At 38.8% G+C, this 18,243-nt stretch overlaps 1 protein-coding gene across 2 annotated transcripts in view; it reads right to left on the reverse strand.

Annotated features, from left to right (window-relative positions):
• Positions 1 to 337: 337 nt before the first annotated feature.
• Positions 338 to 18,243, reverse strand: part of LOC102985122 (flavin-containing monooxygenase 5) — a 74,704-nt gene continuing 56,798 nt past the window's right edge. Inside the window, exons 8-10 of one of the 2 annotated variants that reach the window (XM_055084365.1) lie at positions 16,289 to 16,641; positions 10,572 to 10,644; positions 338 to 1,613 (exon numbers count right to left, since the gene is read on the reverse strand). In XM_055084365.1, coding sequence (XP_054940340.1) covers positions 1,589 to 1,613; positions 10,572 to 10,644; positions 16,289 to 16,641 — 451 coding nt within the window. In that variant the 3' untranslated portion in view covers positions 338 to 1,588. Of the gene's footprint in view, positions 1,614 to 8,452; positions 9,003 to 10,571; positions 10,645 to 16,288; positions 16,642 to 18,243 lie in introns of those variants that run through there. The other variant, XM_055084366.1, reaches the window with a different exon arrangement.

Raw genomic sequence — 18,243 nt, forward strand, 5'->3', positions numbered from 1 at the left:
CCCTGTGACATACACCCCCATCAGTTTGCTTTTTGAGCACTTCCTTACTTTCTGGCACTACAAGAAAGCATTTTTCTGTATAATATAATTGGGAAAATGATACAACCTTTTAATATAATTACAAAAGCAAGATGTGGTAAATTGATGAATATGAATACACATTCACCAGTAGCTAGGGCTTTGTATCTTGAGTTGCTTTGAGTTCACTTTCCTATTCACATCCTACTTTTAGCTTGGATTAGAATTTAACCAATGATTTTTTTTTTTTGGTAACCTTTCATATTATAAGTAAAATGAGAAAATCAATGAACTTAGAATTACATGCTTTTTATTTAAAGAGGAAACTGGGGTACTTATTGCTGATAACTAGGGATTACATTATCAAAGGACTTTAATTCAACAGACACATGCTGAAAGAGGCAAATTTATTTGTTAAAAGAAGGAAATGAAAAAGAAGCATCTTTCAATTTACTTTTGAATTAGAAGAGTCTGCAGATTAAAAGATACTGGTCCAGGGGCTTCCCTGGTGGCGCAGTGGTTGAGAGGCCGCCTGCCGATGCAGGGGACACGGGTTCGTGCCCCGGGCCCGGGAAGATCCCACATGCCGCGGAGCGGCTGGGCCCGAGAGCTATGGCCGCTGAGCCTGCGCGTCCGGAGCCTGTGCTCCGCAACGGGAGAGGCCACAACAGTGAGAGGCCCGCGTACCGCAAAAAAAAAAAAAAAAAAAAAAAAAAGATACTAGGTCCATTTCAATAGAGGATAAATCCCCACTATCACAAGAATTATGGAAGAAAAAAGACCTTCTAATTCTCAAAAAGCATTTCCACAGGTGAAATAGCAGGGAATTGTACAAACAGTTACATGATTAGGAGGAAGTTGTAGTTCTCACATTTCTGGTTCTCTTATTTATTGTACATTGGGAAAGATAATGATTTCTAATGTTGTTCTTCCAGTTGTTCAAATTTATTTTTTGGTTAAGCAATAGGTAGCAATCCCAAATGTATTACACCACAGCTTATTTATGAACACACTTGGCTGGTACATCCAGTTCCTTTCTTCATGAAATTAGGTGTGCCAGACATCTAACATTTAGTTAACTACTCTGACAGACAAGAACAGAGCAAAACTTATAGGGATGAGAAAACAGAATCAACAGCAGCACTTGGACATAAACTGGAGTCCTTGGTTTCATTTCATTTGCTTTGTTTTTCATAACTATAGTGTGTGACATAAGAAGAACTATTATAAGGAGAATACCCCTATATTTAGTTGTTATCAATCCTAATTTATTACATAACTGACTTCTTTGAATACTTATTACTTAGATTCTCTGTGTGGGAGGGTGAGGAGGGGAGAAAGTAGGAGTTGGGAGGAGAAAATCCAATCACATTTGTAGGCCACACCACAGTGCATGACTACTTATCATAGTTCCTAAGATAAAGTCTTGTATCCTAACACAGGAACTAAGAGATCAAAAAAGACTGGACAGCTCATTTAAAATCCCAAGTTTTCCAGCTAAGTTGAACATGTTGGCAGCTGCTAGATTGTTAGAATGATCCGTAAGCCTAGAAAGTTGAAGGTAGTTTCTTCATTGAGAAAATAGAGATGTTTTGCTTAGAGGAAAAGAGTGAAAATGACAAGGTATCAGACACCCTAGTGAACAGCTAGTGAAACAAAGTATATCTTATCTTACTTAGATATATACAACTGTTATAAATCCATTATTTCCTTTATCTCTCAGGAAAAATACATTTAGTTACAATATTAAAAACAAATAAAAGATTAAACTTCCAGTAGAAAACCAAATACTGTTAGAAGCACAATTACATGGAGTCACCTATTTCTTATGTAGATATTGGCTTATGCTCCCCATGATAATATTTGATAAATGACAGCAAACATTTATTAAGCACCTAAGGGCGGAGTCAAGATGATGGACTAGGAGGACGCAGAATTTGCGTCTCTGCACAACTAAGGCACCTACCAGGTACTGGTGGGGGACCACGGACACCTAAGGGGATGGGAGGAAGCCCCAGCCACCGGGTAGGATGTGGGGCATGCAGCGTGTGAGGGCGTAGGAGAAGTGGAGGTGGGACGGGACTGGCACTCCTGAGGGGCGGCTGGGGGAGGGGAGGATTTCTACACCCAGTGGGACCCACCTATGGTTAGGGGTCCAGCGGGGATGGGGGAGAACCTGGGGGAGACCCGGGGAGAAGGGGCATGGAGGAATGGAAGGGAACCCAGCCAGTGTTTTCCCTGTGCACTTGGGCACCAGGGAGCTCCCCGGCCTAATCCTCTTCCCTCGGAGCCTCCCTCCTGCCGCACAGAGCCCAAGCCCTGCCCCTACACCCCACCCAGGGCCCTACCTCTAAACTCGGAGAGCCCCTCTGAGAGCCCCTCCAACCACGCTGGGCCTAAACCCCATCCACACGCCCTCACCCAGGGCCTTACCTCCAGACTCCGGAACTCCACATTCCGAGGGCCTTCTTTTGGAGGTGCTACCTCTCCCCTTTCACGGACAGGCCCTAAGCAGGGCTCCGCCCCACGCTTGAACGTAACCCTGACTAGGCCCTGCCGCATGCTCAAAAGTCACCCCCACCACTGCCTAAGTTCCACCTCTGCCTAAACTCTGCCCCCCATAGCCAAGGCTTTTTTTTTTTTTCTTTTTCCTCTTTTAGATTGGGGTTCTGTTTTACCTTGTGGTTGATTCATTTATATTTTTATTTTTTCAAATAAATCTTTTATTTTTCTTATTTTATTTTATTCTTTATACTTTGTTATTGTTCTGCTCCTTTTGGCTTGTTTCCCCCCTTTTTTTCCTTTCTTTTTTCTGTTGTGGTTTTGTTTTACCTTGTTGCAGTTGTTTCAATTATATTTTTATTTTTCCTAATACATTTTTTATCTTTCTAATTTTATTTTGTTTTTTATTCATTGTTATTGTACTGTTCCTTCTTTTCTCTTTTTTTTTTTTTTTTTTTTTTAAACCATGCCACATGGCTTGCGGGATCTTGGTTCCCAGGCCGGAGGTTGGGCCTGAGCTCCTGTGGTGGGAGCTCTGAATCCAAACTGCTGGACTAACAAGGATCCTCAGACTCCAGGGAATATTAATCGGAGTGAGGCCTCCCAAAGTTCCTCATCTTGGCACCAAGACCTGGCTCTATCCAACTGCCTGCAAACGCCAGGGCTGGATGCCTCAGGCCAAACAACCAGTGAGACTGGAATACAGCCCCACCCATAAAAAAAAATATGACAAAAGATATGTTGCAGACAAAGTAGCAAGGTAAAAACCTACAAGACCAAATAAATGAAGATGAAATAGGCAACCTACCTGAAAAAGAATTCAGAGCAATGATAGTAAAGATGATCCAAAATCTCAGAAACAGAATGGAGAAAATACAAGAAACATTTAACAAGGATCTAGAAGAACTAAAGAGCAAACAAACAGTGATGAACATACAATAACTGAAATTAAAAATACTCTAGAAGGAATCAGTAGCAGAATAACTGAGGCAGAAGAATGGATAAGTGAGCTGGAAGATAAAATGGTGGAAATAACTGCAGGGAGCAGAAAAAAGAATGAAAATAATTGAGGACAGTCTCAGAGACCTCTGGGACAACATTAAACACACCAACATTTGAATTAGAGGGGTCCCAGAAGAAGAAGAGAAAAAGAAAGTGTCTGAGAAAATATTTGAATAGATTATAGTAAAAAACTTCCATAACACAGGAAAGGAAATAGTCAATCAAGTCCAGAAAGCGCAGAGTCCCATACAGGATGAACCCAAAGAGAAACACGCTGACACACATATTAATCAAACTATTAAAAATTAAATACAAAGAAAAACTATTGGAAGCAACATGGGAAAATCAACAAATAATATACAAAGGAATCCCCATAAGATTAAAAGCTGTTCTTACAGCAGAAACTCTGCAAGCCAGAAGGGAGTGGCAGGACATATTTAAAGTGATGAAAAAGAAAAACTGACAACCAAGATTAGTCTACCTGGCATGGATCTCATTCAGATTTGACGGAGAAATCAAAAGCTTTACAGACAAACAAAAGCTAGGGGAATTCAGCACCACCAAACCAGCTTTACAACAAAATGCTAAAGGAACTTCTCTAAGTGGGAAACACTAGAGAAGAAAAAGACCCACAAAAACAAACCCAAATCAATTAAGAAAATGGTAATAGGAACATACATATTGATAATAACCTTGAATGTAAATGGATTAAATGCTCCAACCAAAAGACACAGACTGGCTGAATGGATACAAAAACAAGACCCTTATATATGCTGTCTACAAGAAACCCACTTCAGATCTAGAGACACATATAGACTGAAAGTGAGGGGATGGAAAAAGATATTCCATGCAAATGCAAATCAAAAGGAAGCTGGAGTAGCAATACTGATATAAGATAAAATAGTTTTAAAATAAAGACTGTTACAAGAGATAAGGAAGGACACTACACCATGATCAAGGGATCAATCCAAGACGAAAATAAATATGTTGGGTGCATAAATATTTATGCACCCAACATAGGAGTACCTCAATACATAAGGCAAATACTAACAGCCATAAAAGTGGAAATTGACAGTAACACAATAGTAGTGGGGGACTTTAACAGCCCACTTACACCAATAGGCAGATCATCCAGAGAGAAAATAAATAAGGAAACACAAGTTTTAAAAGACACAATAGACCAAAGAGACCTAATTGATATTTTTAGGACATTCCACCTGAAAGTGGAAAAATACACTTTCTTCTGAGGTCCACATAGAATGCTCTCCAGAATAGATCACAAATCAAGCCTTGGAAAATTTAAGAAAATTGAAATCTTATCAAGCATGTTTTCCGACCACAGGGCTACGAAATTAGAAATCAATTACAGGAAAAAGAACAGTAAAACACAAATACATGGAGGCTAAATAGTGTGCTTCTAAATAACCAAGAGATCAATGAAGAAATCAAAGAAGAAATCAAAAAATACCTAGAAACAAATGACAAAGAAAACACAATGATCCAAAACTTATGGAACACAGCTTAAGCAGTTGTAAGAGGGAAGTTCATAGCAATTCAAGCTCACCACAAGAAACAAGAAAAATCTCAAATAATCTAACATTACACCTAAAGCAACTAGAAAAAGAACAAAGAAAACCCAAAATTAGCAGAAGGAAAGAAATCATAATATCAGAGCAAAAATAAATGAAATAGAAACAAAGAAAACAATAGCAAAGATCAATAAAACTAAAAACTGGTTCTTTGAGAAGATAAACAAAATTGATAAACCTTTACCCAGACTTATCAAGAAAAAAAGGGAGAGGACTCAAATCAGTAAAATTAGAAATGAAAAAGGAGAGATTACAACTGACACCACGGAAATACAAAAGATTATAAGAGACTACTACAGGCAACTCTATGCCAATAAAATGGACAACCTGGAAGAAATGGACAAATTCCTGGAAAAGTACAACTTTCCAAGATTGAACCAGGAAGAATTAGAAAACATAAACAGACCAATCACAGGTTATGAAATGGAAACTGTAATTTAAAATCTTCCATCAAACAAAAGTCTAGGACCAGATGGCTTCACAGGCGAGTTCTATCAAACACTTAGAGAAGAGTTAACACCTATCCTTCTCAAACTCTTCCAAAAAATTGTGGAGGGAGGAACACTCCCAAATTGTTGTATGAGGGCCGCCATCATCCTGACACCAAAACCAAACAAACATATCACAAAAAAAGAAAATTAGAGACCAGTACCATTGATGAACATAGACGCAAAAACCCTCAACAAAATACTAGCAAATAGAATCCAACAACACATTAAAAGAATCATACACCATGATCAAGTGGGATTTATCCCAGGGATCCAAGGATTCTTCAATATATGGAAAACAATCAATGTGATACACCATATTAACAAATTAAGGAATAAAAACCATATGATTATCTCAATAAATGCAGAAAAAGCTTTTGGAAAAATTCAACACCCGTTTATGATAAAAACTCCAGAAAGTGGGCATAGAGGGAACCTACCTCAACATAATAAAGGCCACATATGACAAACCCACAGCAAACATCATTCTCAATGGTGAAAAACTGAAAGCATTTCCTCTAAGATCAGGAACAAGACAAGGATGTCCACTCTTGCCACTATTATTCAACATAGTATTGGAAGTCCTAGCCTCAGCAATCAGAGAAGAAAAAGAAATAAAAGGCATACAAATTGGAAAAGAAGTAAAACTGTGACTGTTTGCCGATCACATGATACTATACATAGAAAATCCTAAAGGTGTCACCAGAAAATTACTAGAGCTAATCAATGAATTTGGTAAGGTTGCAGGATACAAAATTAATGCACAGAAATCTCTTACACTCCTATACACTAACAACAAAAGATCAGAAAGAGAAATTGAGGAAACAATTCGGTTTACCATTGCAACAAAAAAAATAAAATACCTGGGAATAAACCTACCTCAGGAGGCAAAAGACCTGTACTCAGAAAACTATAAAACACTGATGAAAGAAATCAAAGATAACATAAACAGATGGAGAGGTATATAATGCTCCTGGATTGGAAGAATCAATATTGTGAAAATGACTATACTACCCAAAGCAATCTACAGATTCAATGCAATCCTTATCAAATTACCAGTGGCATTTTTCACAGAGCTAGAACAAAAAATTCCACAATTTTGTATGGAAACACAAAAGACCCCAAATAGCCAAAGCAATCTTGAGAAAGAAAAATGGAACTGGAGGAATCAGGCTCCCCGACTTCAGACTATACTACAAAGCTATAGCAATCAAGATAGTATGGTACTGGCACAAAAACAGAAATATAGATCAATAGAACAGGATAGAAAGCCCAGAGATAAACCCACACACATAGGGTCACCTTGTCTTTGATAAAGGAGAAAAGAATATACAATGGAGAAAACACAGCCTCTTCAATAAGTGGTGCTGGGAAAACTGGACAGCTACATGTAAAACAATGAAATTAGAACACACCTTAACTCCAGATACAAAAATAAACTCAAAATGAATTAAAGACCTAAATGTAAGGCCAGACACTATAAAATGCTTAGAGGAAAACATAGGGAGAACACTCTATGACATAAATCACAGCAAGATCCTTTTTGACCCACCTCCTAGAATAAGGGAGATAAAAACAAAAATAAACAAATGGGACCTAATGAAACTTAAAAGTTTTTGCACAGCAAAGGAAACCGTAAACAAGATGAAAAGACAACCCTCAGAATGGGAGAAAATATTTGCAAACGAAGCAACTGACAAAGGATTAATCTCCAAAATATACAATCAGCTCATGCAGCTCAATATCATAAAAACAAACAACCCAATCCAAAGATGGGCAGAAGACCTAAATAGACATTTCTCCAAAGAAGACATACAGATAGCTAACAAATACATGAAAATATGCTCAACGTTACTAATCATTAGAGAAATGCAAATCAAAACCAAAATGAGGTATCACCTCACACTGGTCAGAATGGCCATCAGCAAAAAATCTATTAACAATAAATGCTGGAGAGGGTGTGGAGAAAAGGGAACCCTCTTGCACTGTTGGTGGGAATGTAAATTGATAGAGCCACTATTGAGAACAGTATGGAGGTTCCTTAAAAAACTAAAAATAGAACTACCATACGACCCAACAATCCCACTACTGGGCATATACCCTGAGAAAACCGTAATTCAAAAAGAGTCATGTACCACAATGTTCATTGCAGCACTATTTACAATAGCCAGGACATGGAACCAACCTAAGTGTCCATCAACGGATGAATGGATAAAGACGATATGGCACATATATATATTGGAATATTACTCAGCCATAAAAAGGAACGAAACTGAGTTATTTGTGCTGAGGTGCATGGACCTAGAATCTGTCATACAGAGTGAAGTCAGAAAGAGAAAAACAAATACCGTATGCTAATGCATATATATGCGATTTTTAAAAGCAGTACAGATGAACCTAGGGGCAGGGCAGGAATAAAGACACAGACTTAGAGAACCGACTTGAGGACACGGCGGGGGGAAGGGGAAGCTGGGATGAAGTGAGAGAACAGCATTGACGTATATACACTACCAAATGTAAAATGGATGGCTAGTGGGAAGCTGCTGCATAGCATAGGGAGATCAGCTCGATGCTTTGTGATGACCAAGAGGGGTGGGATAGGGAGGGTGGGCGGGAAGCTGAAGAGGGAGGGGATATGCGGATATATGTATACATATAGCTGACTCACTTTGTTTTACAGCAGAAACTAACACAATATTGTAAAGCATTTATACTCCAATAAACATGTAAAAAAAAAAGAAAAGAAGCACCTACCACATGTCAGGAACTCTGCTAAGGACAAAACAAAGATGACTAAGAGAGTACTTGAGCTCACAGTCCAGGAGTTACTGGAAGGAAAAAGTGATGGGTCATAAGAGTAAGGGCGGTAAGTCAGTACAAATGAAAAGCTGAGATTTCACTGTAGGGAAAAGAGGAAAAAGGATTAATGCTTTGGAAAGAGAAATAAAAGTAGACTTCTGGGCAATGTGATGCTGAGAGTTGTTCAATCTTGTCAGGTTCTAAAGGCATCTCCAGATCCGGCTTTCAAAGAAAATTGGGACAATGACAATGGAACAGCTAAAAATAGGTAATAATTATAGCAAAGAAAGCCACAGCCAGCATAAACCTGGCCATTGTTATTGCTGAAGTTGTAGAATTATTGCTTTCAATTACTCTTGTCATTAGCGGCTTCCTGATACGATCTTCTGTGGTGAGGATAGCTTTTCGAGCTCCATCCCACTTTCCAGGGCCCTGTAGCCGATACTGGATTGGAGTACAGGGTCCCCAAAATAACTGTAATGCCAATTTGGGGTCAGTGAAGGCCAGGGACAGCAGATTGGGCCTGACGCCCACCAGATCAGCAAGCTCATCCATGGTATCTATATAGTCTCCCTGAATGGTATGGCGTTGGCTGTCCACATACCTGAAGCAGAGAAGACAGAAGCCATGCCTATTAACAATTCAGTCAATCCATCAATTAATCAATGCTTTCTATCTGTTCTTGGCTCAATATTGGGCTAGGAGCTGTAGAAAATAGAGAAGAAAGACACTGTCTCTATCCTTAAGGGCCTTATAGTCCACTGGACTAGATAAGATAGATACACATGAAACAGAGAAGAATGTAAGACTTTTGGTAAATCATGTGGTATTAGACTCCTAAATAAAAATGTAGAAGAGGGTAGTTAAAATCGAGCTATGATAAGTCCTTGAAGGATGTGGAAGAAATAGATAAGCTGAGAACAAAGAGGAAAGTATTACAAGTCAATATATATAATGTAGATTATATATTGTAGAAGTTTGGCAGTGAAAGGAAGGAGGAAAATAGGAGAGCACCTAGAAAGGGTATCAGGGTTAAATAAAAAATGTCTTTCTCCTCCTTGCAGAAGGGAGAGTTATGCTGGTATAATAAATTGAAGAAAACCACGTCTTTGGGCATGGGATGATTGTGCCTCTGACTTTTCCACAAAAATTTAGGAACTTTGTCAACATCAACTTTGTTCAAATAAAGATCACCAAGTGAATAAGCACAAGTTCTGAAATTCAGATTGCTAAATGTGTCCACCCAAGCACTAAAATACTGGCTGATGGTACCACCTTCCCAGATCCTATAGATTACTCATACCAAGAGCCACGGTGACCTAAGTAGGCTGTCACATGACAGCCAGCAAAGTGGCCTCTGCGGATTTGTAAATCTACCTACAGATTTGTAATTTAACCATATCTACCTCTCATTAATTCATTGCTGCCCTTCCTTCCTCTGGCAGCTCTAACAGCCCTTCAAGTAATCCTTGCCAAAATAATATGCCTGGTTTTCTCTCCATGTGCTTTTTCCTACTTGACTTTTCTTTTAGGCCCTAAACATAGAATTTTCTTAAGCTTTTCTCTCCTTTCCCATCCATATTCAAACCACTTGGTGGTAATTCTCTATTCTATTGTCACAAACTATTATTTCCTTTTCCTTCAAAATATAATCTAAATCCTTAAACGAACATGAGGACAATAAATACAGTACAACATTGCTCTTATTAAGAACTAAGTGGGGGGACTTCCCTGGTGGTGCAGTGGTTAAGAATCTGCCTGCCAATGCAGGGGTCACAGGTTTGATCCCTGGTCCAGGAAGATCCCACATGCTGCCGAGCAATTAAGCCTGTGCGCCACAACTACTGAGCCTGTGTGCCACAACTACTAATGCCCGCGTGCCTTAGAGCCCACGCACCACAACTACTGAGCCCACGCACCACAATTACAAGCCCGTGAGCTATAAGGCCCATATGTTGCAACTACTGAAGCCCACGTGCCTAGAGCCTATGCTCCGCAACAAGAGAAGCCACCGCAATGAGAAGCCCATGCACTGCAAAGAAGAGTAGCCCCCTGCTCTCTGCAACTAGAGAAAGCCCACGCCTAGCAACAAAGACCCAATGCAGCTCCCCCCCCAAAAAAAGAGAACTAAGTGGGAAAAATTAACCACCTGTCTTCTTGGGAGAACTCTTACCTTTTGGCCATATCCTCTTGAACCTTAGCTATTTCTTTTATCATTTCATTTTGTGAAGGCAATGTCTTTAACCCTAAAGAGAAAAATCAAAATTTTAAGTGTAAAATTACCTCAGTATGAACACTAATCCTATTAACAATTACCATGCTATGGAAAATTCAAAGGAATACAGGCTACTTGTCTGTAGCAAGGAGGTTACACCTTCACTTGATCACCTTAGCCTACCACCACCAGAATATAATCATATTAACCTCAGTAGCTTACTCTTTTCTACCTTGTCTTTGGAAGATATTTCTCCTAATCTGCTTTCCAACCAATACCTGCCTCCTCCCTAACATAGTCTTTCAATTGGGAAATGAAATCTGGACATGAGGAAATGATAAATGGCCTTAAAAGTATACGGAAAATGAGGTACAAAGTAAAAGGGCCAGGGGAATATGGGAAACACACCTGTACTTGTACTCTTAATAACAAAGAGGCTTTATACCACAGGGAGAAGGAAGTAAAAGTAAACTCTCAGTCCTGTTTTATGCCTAAAGTTCCATGGAACATAAGCCTTACCTTCTAAATTTTTTTATTTACTGAGAGTGAGGGGTAAGATCAAGGGCAACTCATAATACCCAATCTTAACAGATAAATTTAAGCACCAATGAACAGTTCCAGTAGCAGGAATTTATCACCAAGGACATGGCTAGACAAAGGTACAATAGTATTTAAGTCGACATAGACAACTCAATTTAAATGATTAGCTTTATGCCCGGATTTACAGCCACTATGCCATGTAGAAAACTTTAGGCACACCCAACTCTAAAGTGTTACTCCACAAAATTCTGGAACGTGTAATTTTAGAATGGGAACGTATCTTACCTAATACAATCCTTCTCTCTACAAATACTCTCAAGTGGTTATCTCATTCCTCCTTAAATATCTCTGGTGATGGGGATCTCATCACCTGAGGAGATGATTTAATTGTTTGGCTGCTCTACTTGCTGGAACATTATTCTTTTCATTGACCCCAGAACCTGGTTCCATGCAACTGGCACCAGTGGACTTAGCTCTGCCTTCTGGGGCCAAGGAGTCTAGTATTAACAAATGACAGCCTTTGAACAATTTGAGAACAACTGTCATAACTTCTTTAAGTCTTTCCATTATCAGCCTTAAAGCCTTAACAGTTCCCCATATAACAGGTTTCACATTCTCTGCCACATTGGTTACCCTTCTCTGGGCACACTCTAGTAACTGTCCTGGTGTGTCCCTCTTAAAACATGAGACTCAAATTCAACACTCAAGAAATAGCCTTTTGTGTTTTTCCATGTGTTCTTTTCATTTTAGCCTTGGGAATTATTACATATGTTCATAACTCTATGAGGAATCACTGAAATGCTTCATTTGAAGTTAATCACAGGTCTTCAGATGCTCATGAAACACAGTTTGAGAGTTGATTTCCAAATTATTTCTCATAGAAAAACCGTAATTTTTACTTCTCTTAAGTAGAAACATTATGGAGGAGGAGGTCATTTCTTACCTGTGACACAGACAATTCATCCAAAAAACAGAACAAAACAAAAACCCAACCAGACAAAAAATCACTATAAATTAGATAGGTAGATAGATAGGAATATATAAAGATGTGTACTGTATCCGGTGGTGCAGTTCTTAATTCACTAATACTGTTGTTGCAGTGTTTCCTCGTTCAGGCACATGTCATGTTTACCATATGTATCGCCCTCCTTCCTATCTCGCTCCTCCTCTTATATTACCAGTTTACATCAATGACCATAGCACCTGAGCAGATTCTTTTTCTCGCTTTCATCTCCAACATACATTCCATCCAAATCTTTTCAAATTCACCAATGAAATTTCATTCAAATTTGTCTCCTCGTATTCCTTTACCTTAGTTTAAAGCCCTCATTACGTCTTTCTTGGACTTTTGTCACAGGCTCGCAACTGACCTATTTCCAATTTCAATTCTCTCTAACACATCTTCTGAATTACAAATCTGATTTGACTCTCCCTCTCCCAGTTCATCCTTCAATTGTTCTCTATTGCCTACATTGAATGTGAACTTCTTGCATAGCACCTAAGGATTTTTCTTGGTTTTGCCTCTATAAATATCTCCAGCTTCATTTTCTTTAATTCCTGTAATACTTTATTCTCCAGAATTCTGAACTCCTTGTAGTTCTCAGGACTTGGTTTATTTTGTCATTTTCTCTAACTTTGCATAAATATTACTAATTGTTCTCTTCTCTGTTATGGTCAAGATGCCCTTGTCCTTTTAGTAAACTCTTATTTTTTACAGTGTATTTGCAGTTGTAGGGAGAATTGGTTACTTATTCCTTCCTGCTCCCATAGCCAGCTCCTCTACATTGTTATTGGACACTTGTTTAGGATATAGTAAATACCTGCTGAATGAATGAACACATTAAATGTCGGTTTACTTGTCTCCCTTGCTTGATTCTGAGTTCCATAAAGATAGGAATTTTCTGTTTGGTCATATTTGCATCTCCAGCACCTAGCAGAGGGTCTGGCATATACTAAGAGGCCAGTAAATGTTAACTGAAGAATGTTGTTGAAGAACAGTGTGGAACTGAAGTTCAGAGATTTCCTAAGGGTTGCAAGACAAGGTTCAAATGGGGTGAGCCTGAATTATAACTCTGTGGAACTAAGTCTTTCAGTCATCTCTCAGGCCTAAGGCAGATTGTATTTATGTAATCCTGACTAGTCCCTGCACGTTTAATGTAAAGATAATGTTACAAGAGAAAGGAGGTGTGGCTGCCATTTTGCTCTTTCAGTCCAGTCCAGCCTTTTACCATGACTGGAAATTGAGAAGGTAGTTCATAAGCTGAGATCCTTTGATAAGAACTTTCTACTGTAGAGTTTAGAAAACCTCCAAAACTAAACTTGCATTCACTGAATAGAGATGTATTAGCTACCTCCCATGTGCTAGGCACTGTTCTAGTCTTGGAAGACAAAGGCAAATAAACATGATTCTTTTATTTAAAGAGCTTTCAATATTCTACAAAGAAAGGGAAGAAATAAACAGGCTTTTTCCACACAAATAACGAGTAAAGGGAAGGCATACCCGGCAGAGAGAACAACAGAAGCAAAGGCATAAGGTACAAGAGTACCTGCTGTGTTTGCTGCATAGTGGGTAAGTCATTCAGTGCATCTAGAAGATTGTAGGATGGATGGTAAAGACTAGTGAAAGATGGGCCTGAGAAAGCAGCCTGTATCCAATTTGTGGAGGAACTTGAATGCCATGCTATGACATAATGCTTCCTTGTGATCCAGAGAATTAGTATCATTTCATACGGTTTTCAAGGGAAGAAAGTTACTAAAGGAAAGTGGAACACTTGCAAGGGCTCTTGAGAGGACTACATGTGAGACAAAAGAAAACTAGATTTCTGTCAAGGCAAGCAAGTGGGTTCAGTGTTCTAGAAAAGGGTGGAATATTTTCTTGAAAAGAGAATAGTAATTCTAGAGGACAAAGGAAGAAGGGAAATGGGGCTTGGTGAGGAAAGGACAGGCCAGGGAAGAGGACAGGCTGAGTTGGGCAGGTGTGAAAAATGGGAGAAACTAGCTGATTCTAAGGTCTTAAAATTGGCACAGTGAAAGCAGAATTCACAGATGAGAAAGCAAGGATTTGGTAGGCAGACAGTAGAACAAAAAACTCAGGGTTCCTTTTGGAAACTTGATAAAGTTATAGGGATTCTCTGCTGATTCCTTCCTTCCAAGTGTTAGAAGAAAGCTAGAGGGATTAGCACTAAGATTTGCTAGCAGAGGAAACTGAGCTTTTTGTGCATTTCCCCTAAAATCCCCTAATCCCATAGCCATAATGCGGAATCTTCCAAATACTCATTTTCCCTAATCCTCTCAATGGTTCACTTGGTCCTAGAAAAGAGTCTCAGTTGTTCAAAGTGTACAAGATACTGTGGCCCATTTTAATGCAACTTTTTCCTCTTACTTAATTGACCCAATTAAAAGATCCACTTTATATGACTGGAATTAAGCCAATTTAATGGGTTACTTGCATTGGATTGCTGGTCCAGTGCTCAAGGAATACATGATCTACTGGATAGAATTAAAAGGAATTAAGAAATGAAAGAACTTTGGGACTTCCCTGGCAGTCCAGTGGTTAAGACTCCATGCTTCCATTGCAGGGGGCGTGGGTTCAATCCCTGGTTGGGGAACTGTGATTCCCACATGCCCCATGGCACAGCCAAAAAATTAAATTAAAAAAAAAGAAATGAAAGAACTTTGGGGAAATTTGGAAACGTTTTTTATCTATCAACTCTAACATCATTGCTTCTTTTTTCTCTGCTACCATGAGGATCTTCAATAGGTAAGAAGAATCTGTAATTTCAATAAGAACTCTTTAAAAACATATTTATTTATTTACTTGGCTGTGCCGGGTCTTAGTTGTGGCACGCAGGATCCTCTTTGCAGCATGCTGGATCTTTAGTTGAGGCATGTGGGATCTAGTTCCCTGACCAGGGATCAAACCCTGGCCCCCAGCATTGGGGATGTGGAGTCTTAGCCACTGGACCACCAGGGAAGTCCCTCAACAAGAACTTTGAATAGTTTTAATTAAACATTAGTAATGGTAGCAAATTTTATTTATAATAACCATAGAATCAAAGAACTTCTTTGTTAGAAGGAACCTTAAAAGTCATTTGATTTCTCCCTATTCTGAGGCTTGAATCTACTCCATATTGGCCTGGCCAAAGTTTATTTTTAATGTTAAGCTGATATTGTGCAAACCCTCAAAATTTCACTCCTTGGTTCTGGTTCAACCCTTTGAAGTGATACTTAGCAAATATATAAAACCTTCTGCCATGGGGCATTTCTTCAGGTATCTGAAGGGAATTTCCATATCTCCCCTAAATCTTATCCTCTCCAGGCCAAACCTCTCCAGCTCCTTTAGTTGTACTTCAAATGGCACATTTTCAAACCCCTTAACCACTCTTGTCTCTCTCCTTTTAAGGTACTCCAGATTCATTTTTAAAATGTCTGTGGGTGTGGTCTCACCAGTTCAGGGAAGAACAGTTGTAAATTCCAGGACATTATAGTTTTTTAATGATGCCAGATATAGTTAAGTCTTTTGGAAGCCACATCGTTCTGCTGATTCATATTGAGCCCACTATCCCAAACCTCAAAGTTTTTTCTCATGTTTTCCTAGCCAAAACTTTCTGAAAGAGGGAATGTAAAGGGGGGAAAGTAAGACTTTGAGTGACTGAATCTTCTTCATTCTGGACTAGTCTTTAACCAGCTCTTAATTTTTGTCTGAAATGAAATCACTGCACTTCTATATTTGACTTTCTCTAACTATAATGAAAGAAGATTAAATTCTTTTGCTTCACAAATATGTATCAGTTGTCTAAAATCTAGATGAGTGGATTTTAATCTGGAGTGCACATTGGAATCACCTGGGGAACATTTTCTCAGCAATCTTATGTCAGTCCCACACCAGACTTATTAAATAAACACCATCAGTAAAAGCATGTCTGTTTTGGGGAAACTTCCTAGGAGATTCTGCTATATGTCCATGATTATAAGTTCCTACTTTATATTCCCTCAAAAATTAATTTTTGAGCACTAATTTTGTGCCAGGCACTGTTACAATCATACATACTGTCTCAGCTATTTATAAGCAAGAACATAAACATAATTAAACAAACCACTAAGTAATTAGGTAGTCATCTTGCATGGTCACTTACCTTTAAATACTTGAGTGACCCAGCGTCCTTGGAGCTCTGAAATGGGCATAATGGCACCCAAGGGCTGGATCAAGCCTATGATTGCAAGAGTTGGCTTTTCTAGGTTAGGAGGGAAGACCTTTTTATACAGAGATATCTTGTTTTTGACTACTTGGACAGAATCTTCAACAAAAGGAAAGGCAAAGCTATAGCCTGTAGCAAAGATAACAGCATCAATGTCATCTTCCCTGGAGCCATCCTCAAATATGGCTGCTGTCTCTGTGAATTCCTTCACATTTGTTTTCACCTTCACCAAGCCAGAAATTATACAGTTTGGCAGATCATCATTTATGGTTGGTTGCTGACTCAGAGCTCTGTGAAAGATGATAAAGAAGGAAAAATGAGAGAGATCATGAGAGAGAGAGATCATTACCATGTAAGTAAAATTCTACTTTGATTGAGGTGGTTAATCAATATGCCAATAGTCTCCATTTATTCATGAAATTTGGGAAAGGTCTAATGTATACCAGCTTGATAAAGGTAAGGATCTCAGACTAAAAGTTGGATCCTGGATGGCATTGAAAGAGAAGCTGTTGGAGAAGTGAGGGGAGGATTGTTTTATTTGAAGAGTACATGCATGGTTTCTCAAGGACTAATAATGCTCTCAGTGATATGATAAGGCCACAGTCTAGTAGCGTCTACCCATATGTCAAGAAATCTGCAGAAGTGGACTATCAGCATTCTGTTGAGTCTCTTTTCTGCTTCAAAGGCCCAAGAGCTAGGCTTGGACCATCATTTTCCAAAAGGTATAATAAATTACATGTGTATAGTGACTTACAGTTATAAACTGTTTTTACAGACATTAATGTATTTTTATCAATGTTAAATTTACTAAGTGTGATAATTATGTTTATGTAGAAGAAAGCCCTTTTTCTTAGGCAATATATGCTAAAGAATGTAGGGTAAAATGTCTTACTGACTGCAGCTTACTCTCCAATGGTTCAGAAAATAAAATGTATGAATACATGTATGTATATAGGGATGCCATATGTGTACGGATCTGTCTATCTCCAGAGAGAGGGAGAGAGAGAAAGCAAATATAGTAAACTGTGAATAATAGGTATATCTAAGTGAAGGGTATATGGGTGCTTATTGTACTTACTATTTTATAGCAAGTAAACCTAAAAATTGGACTCCCTGTTGGCGCAGTGGTTAAGAATCCACCTGCCAATACAGGGGACATGGGTTCGAGTCCAGGCCCAGATCCCATATGCTGCGGAGCAACTAAGCACGTGCACCACAACTACTGAGCCTGCGCTCTGGAGCCCATGAGCCACAACTGCTGAGCCTGCATGCCACAGCTACTGAAGCCTGAGCACCTAGAGCCCATGCTCCGCAACAAGAGAAGCCACCGCAGTAAGCCCAAGTACCATAACAAAGAGAAGCACCTGTTCACCACAGGTAGGGAAAGCCCACGTGTAGCAACAAAGACCCAATGCAACCAAAAATAAATAAATAAATATGAAAAATAAAAGTCGGAAGGGAAAACAGCATTTAAAATAAGCCTTTGGAAATGCTATCACAGTCTACCTTGTAGGCTGTGTGAGGACTCCTATCCTTTATACTCTCATAGGACTCCATGCATTTCTTTATCATATTCTACTGTCTGTCTTCTTGTTAGAGTATTAAAGGAAATATCCATTTCTCCAGTCTGTCATTTATTACTTGTGTGATCTTGGGCAAATTAGGTTCTAAGTGTCCATTTTTATATTTGCAAAATGGAGATCAAAATAGTACCAACCTGTAGGGCTGTTGTGAGGATTAAATGAGATAACGCGACCATCATTTTCCAAAAGGTATAATAAATTACATGTGTATAGTGACTTACAGTTATAAACTGTTTTTACAGACATTAATGTATTTTTATCAATGTTAAATTTACTAAGTGTGATAATTATGTTTATGTAGAAGAAAGC

Source organism: Physeter macrocephalus, chromosome 4 (assembly GCF_002837175.3).
Source record: "Physeter macrocephalus isolate SW-GA chromosome 4, ASM283717v5, whole genome shotgun sequence".
Classification (NCBI taxonomy): domain Eukaryota; kingdom Metazoa; phylum Chordata; class Mammalia; order Artiodactyla; family Physeteridae; genus Physeter; species Physeter macrocephalus.